At 21.5% G+C, this 5,181-nt stretch overlaps 1 protein-coding gene across 1 annotated transcript; it reads right to left on the bottom strand.

Annotated features, from left to right (window-relative positions):
* Positions 1 to 4,045: 4,045 nt before the first annotated feature.
* LOC113381706 (zinc finger protein 710-like) lies at positions 4,046 to 4,555 on the bottom strand (the record flags this gene model as incomplete). The annotated part of the gene is made up of 1 exon (XM_026620444.1): positions 4,046 to 4,555. A coding segment is annotated over exon 1 (510 nt), but the record flags the coding sequence as incomplete, so codon positions are not given.
* Between the last annotated feature and the right edge of the window lie 626 nt (positions 4,556 to 5,181).

Below are 5,181 nucleotides of genomic sequence, written 5' to 3'. Positions count from 1 at the left end.
GTTGATAAAATATCATATTATAGATATTATTTATTATTTTTATGCAGTTACTTTTATTAAAATTTATAATATGTTTAAATATTTTTTTATTAAAAAAATGGTTTATATATGTAAATAAATTTAAATTTTTATATATGTCGGCGTTTCAAGATATATTCTTAAAAGGTCAGTAAAGTGTATACGTAAAAGTGAATTTTGTTTAAATGCTAAAGCTTTAGTAATCACATATTGATTACAATTATTAAATGATTTATTTACAATTCAAATAGTATTGTAGTTTTTTATTCTTTGTATTTATGATAATATATTTATAAAAATTGTCATCATAACTCTTTAAGATTCTAATATATAGATGCTATACAGATGATATTTTATTCACTTCCATAATGCGTTTAAAAAATGAACATCCTAGTTTCATGAAATACAACAATCAAAAATGAAAATAAAAAACAACCCAAAAAAAACTTTTATTCTATTATAAATTGAAAGTAAAAATTCTTGCGCTTTTATAGTAAATTGTATGATTTAATAGCTTAACTAAAATTCAATACAAAAAATAATTTTTGTTTCTATAAATATTTTGCAAATAAAGTAACGTGTTTTTTATAATAAAAGAGTGGTAAATTTAAATAAATAATTTGACTTTAAATATTACAAATATTATTATTAAACTTTATACATAATAAAAACTTTAATTAGTTAACATAAAAAGATTTTTTACCAGGGAATAGTTTCATTTTGTTTTTATATTTCTTTGCTTTTCACAAATAAGTGCATAAATAAAATGTCATTCAATTTATAAACATTTTTTATTTGAAGTTTTTTTTTCTAATTATTAAATTAAATGAGACTATCTAATGAATGTATGTTTTTGTACATAAACTTAGAATAACACTTTTTATTTCGTTTTGCATTGTTATTATCTAAGTATACTTGTAACTATTTTTATTGAATTGAAGACGCAAAATTCTCTGCTAATAAAAGCAAATAAATAATAAAAACTTCAAATATATATAGTTTTTTTGTAAAAATTTTTAAAAACTTAAGTAACATGAAAAAATATATCCTCAAAACATTCTTAGTTAATTTTTTAAATCATATTTTTGTAAAAAACAAATCTTTATTTTTCTATTTATAGTTTTTTCTTCAAAATCAAAAACTTAATCCTAATATAATAATTAAACACAAATAAATAGAATAGTTGCTAGATAAGCCATGTATGTTTATTTCTACAAAATATTTAGATTGTTAAAAATATTTTTTTTTTGGGTGTTTTTTAGATTTTATAGTGAAAAACTTAGTTTTAGAATTTTCAAAAGATAATTTAAATTTTTTTTAATTTTAATATATTTAAATACATTTTAATTTTTAGGTGTGTATTAATTTTTTCAAAGTTTTTAAATGTATAAGAACTAAAATAATGAAAAAATAATAAACAATAACTAATATTAAGGTTATTATATTATTTTTGTATTGAATAAAATTTTATCTGTATTTAAGCAATCTAATTAATTATCAATCTGTAAAGTTTGTAAATTTAAATCATAATCAGCACAAAAATAATCTTTAATAACTTTTAAAGATTAAATTAACCGATTTTAACATTTATGCTGTAATTAATAAAAAAATTTTACTTTTTTTTGTTAAAGTATAAAAATTTATTTGCTTGAAACTATTTACTTCAACAAATTAATAAATCTATTTGATTTATTTATAAATTTAAAAACATTAAAGATAATAAAAGGTAGATGCTAATAATAAAAAATGATGAAATTAAGAAAATAAAATATGCTATTTACCAACACAAAACCTGCAGATTTGATTTAAAATTTATTACTCGTATGCTAACTAGTCCTTAAATCTGTTAATAAGGTAATTTGGACTTCAATGATTTTAATTTTAACAATATTCTATATTTTTTCTTGGAGGTTTTCTAAAAATATTGTTAAATTTATAAATATAAGTATTAACCTACAATTTAAATTTAATATAACCGTTATTTTTAAAGATAGAGGTTTTTAGAATTTTGATTGTTGGTAATAAGTCACTTACTTTAGTAAAACCAACAAAATATTCTTCTATGAAAAAGGTATTTGTTTTTTGTTTATCTTTTTAACTATGAGGTTGTCATCGATATAAATTATTTTGATCTTGTTTCATCTTATATCTTATCTTGTTTTTAAAATATCATTAGGTCGTATATGGATAAACCAACAAAAGAAATTTTCATGATTGTATTTTTAAATAATTTAAAACCCACTAATGCTGAACTAATATTATAAACTTTACATATAAATTGTTTTTTTATAAATAGTATTGATTCTGTTTGTATTGGTACCTTATATTTTTTCATTTTTTAAATTAAAACAAAAGTCATCTAGACTTCAAACAAATGTTTTCCGTAATGTTTTAAAGCTAAAAATTTTGTTTCTAAAAATATTAAAGTTTATCATAAACTTATTAAGATATTAACTCAGATATTTTTATATAACATTTATTTCCAATGAAGCAAAAGTTTGTAAAAGAATTTATAAATTTCTAAAACAATTAAGATAAATTATAATTGAAATCCTATATATACTTTCGATTTTTCAACTTTTTGCTTGGTAAAAAGAAATGATATGTGATTTACAAGTTTATAAATTAAACCCCTGCTTTTTTTATTTTTTAAAATATACCAGGCTGAAATTTTATATCTTTTATTTATACTAAATTAACTAAAGAATGGTTATTATTATTTAAACATATTGGTTTTTGCGTTACGATTTGTAATTCGCTTTATTTATTTTTTTTATTTAAAATACTGCTGTTACAATGTATTTTTAAATAAAGATAAACACTAATAATAAAAAATTGTTTTGATATTTAAATATCCAGAAATATTTTATTGACTCTATTTTACATTCTAGAATAAACATGTCTTACGTTAATAAAAAAACAGTTATATATTTATAACCTAATAAAAATTTTAATTTTAAATAAAAATTCGTAAAATTATAAAACTTTATATTTGCAGTGGCTATTTAAATACTAAAGGCTTTTTATTCTTTTGCCCCTTATTCAAGACAATATTTTATATTAATAAATGCGTTTTAATAAATTTAATTAATGACACATAAATATTGCAATGAGATATTTAAAGGCAAGAATATTATTAGCTAGATTATATTCTTCTGAATGTTTTTTTACTAGCACAATTTAAACATAAAATACTAGATATAATATTTTAAATCTTTAATAATTCTTCGCAATCTAACTTAATTATCTATATGACTTTGCTATGCAACAAAGATAACATTTTAAAGTGAGTTACTATTTTAGTATTTTGAAAATAAGAAATTTTTTTGAGTTTTGGTTATTAAATACAAATTATTTGTTTTTGTTGAGTATTTTGTAATTATTTTGAAATTTTTTGACAAATATCAAAAACATATTTATCGATATCATATTTATTTTTAAAATTACACTTTAATTATCGTTTTTTATTAAGTTTTTTAAGATACAGACATGATTTATAAACAAATGTTCAAAACTAATATTATTACACATCATTTAGGTTGAGTACCAAATTTAAAACCATTTATTTCAAAAATATTATTTTTATACAAAAAAAATTTTAGATGAATTCAATAACAATACAATTGATATAAAGTTATTATTTTATTTGACTACTAATAAAAAAATTTTGGGTTAAATTATTAGAAAATTAATTTTTTATTATACTTTATAAAACCATCTTAAGATATACTTTAAAATTTAAATAATACTTAAATGCTCGAAATAACATACACGCTTCTGACTGTGAAGTGCCATGTGTCTCTTCAAATCCTTCGATTGAGTAAATTCCTTATTACATACTTCACATTTATAGGAATGCTCGTTTATGAATCAGCATGTGTTTTATCATATGACCTCTTACTGTGAATGTCTTTTTGCATATATTGCATTCATGGGGACGTACCCTACTGTGTATCAGCATGTGACTTTTCAGATGACCTGATTGTGTAAATTTCTTTTTGCATATATCGCATTCATGGGGACGTACCCCACTGTGTATCAGCATGTGACGTTTCAGATGACCTGTTAGTGTAAATTTCTTTTTGCATATATCGCATTCATGGGGACGTACCCCACTGTGTATCAGCATGTGACGTTTCAGATGACCTGATTGTGTAAATTTCTTTTTGCATATATCGCATTCATGGGGACGTACCCCACTGTGTATCAGAATGTGACGTTTCAGACTACCTGATTGTGTAAATTTCTTTTTGCATATATCGCATTCATGGGGACGTACCCCACTATTGCAAACGTCACATTCATAAGTTGATGTTTCAACTAACTCCTGTTTGACTTCTTCTTCAATTGTAACCTCAGAATTCATGAATCTTTCTAAACACGTATCACCATCTTCAGAACACGATTCAGATTTAACAGTAACATCATGATCATCAAATCCATCCTCCATTTCGAGTTTAATGTCTTCTGGTGAATATTCTGGTGGTTCAATTTTAATTGCCTGATCATTCATAGACATAATTGTTTCCTCCGACATGGCTAGTGCTAAAACTAAAATGTTTAAATAAGTTTACCTTACAATAAAAGCTTGACAGAAAATATGTTACAAGAAATACTGGCATTCATGTGCACTGGGCATTAATTTTGATAAATATGTTATTATAATAATGCTCACTACGTTTGTTTTATATAAAAGTAGTTATATAATTTATTTTAGGCAGTTTTTTTGAGATGATATATTTAATTATTTAGAACTTCAAAATAGTAAGTAAAACATATGAGTATTTCGCATCGAGGTCTCTTTGCTTGACAAATATTGAATGAATCTAAAAAAAATTGTAAAATCGATTTAACATTATAAAATAAATTATAATGTTGTATTATTTTATATTGTTGACAATCTCTACTCATTGTTTTATCTAACATATCGCAGAATAAATTAAAATAAAAAATAACTGTTTTGATTGTAAATTTTTGTAAGAATGATTCAACACTATAATATAATTTAAAATCAAATTATGATGTTATCCCTATATTACATTTTTTTGTATCAACATTGAGACATTTAGTTATATGCTTGTCATAGTATCATCATTGAAATAGTAAATCAAAATTATAAAAATTAAAACATACCTGATTCAGATAACTACACAAAATCACCTG

Source organism: Ctenocephalides felis, unplaced genomic scaffold (genome assembly GCF_003426905.1).
Source record: "Ctenocephalides felis isolate EL2017-DRISC unplaced genomic scaffold, ASM342690v1 CF-g0.4_SCAFFOLD_03013, whole genome shotgun sequence".
Lineage (NCBI taxonomy): Eukaryota > Metazoa > Arthropoda > Insecta > Siphonaptera > Pulicidae > Ctenocephalides > Ctenocephalides felis.
Note: the sequence above shows the minus strand (reverse complement) of the source record. Positions and strands in the feature narration are given on the sequence as shown.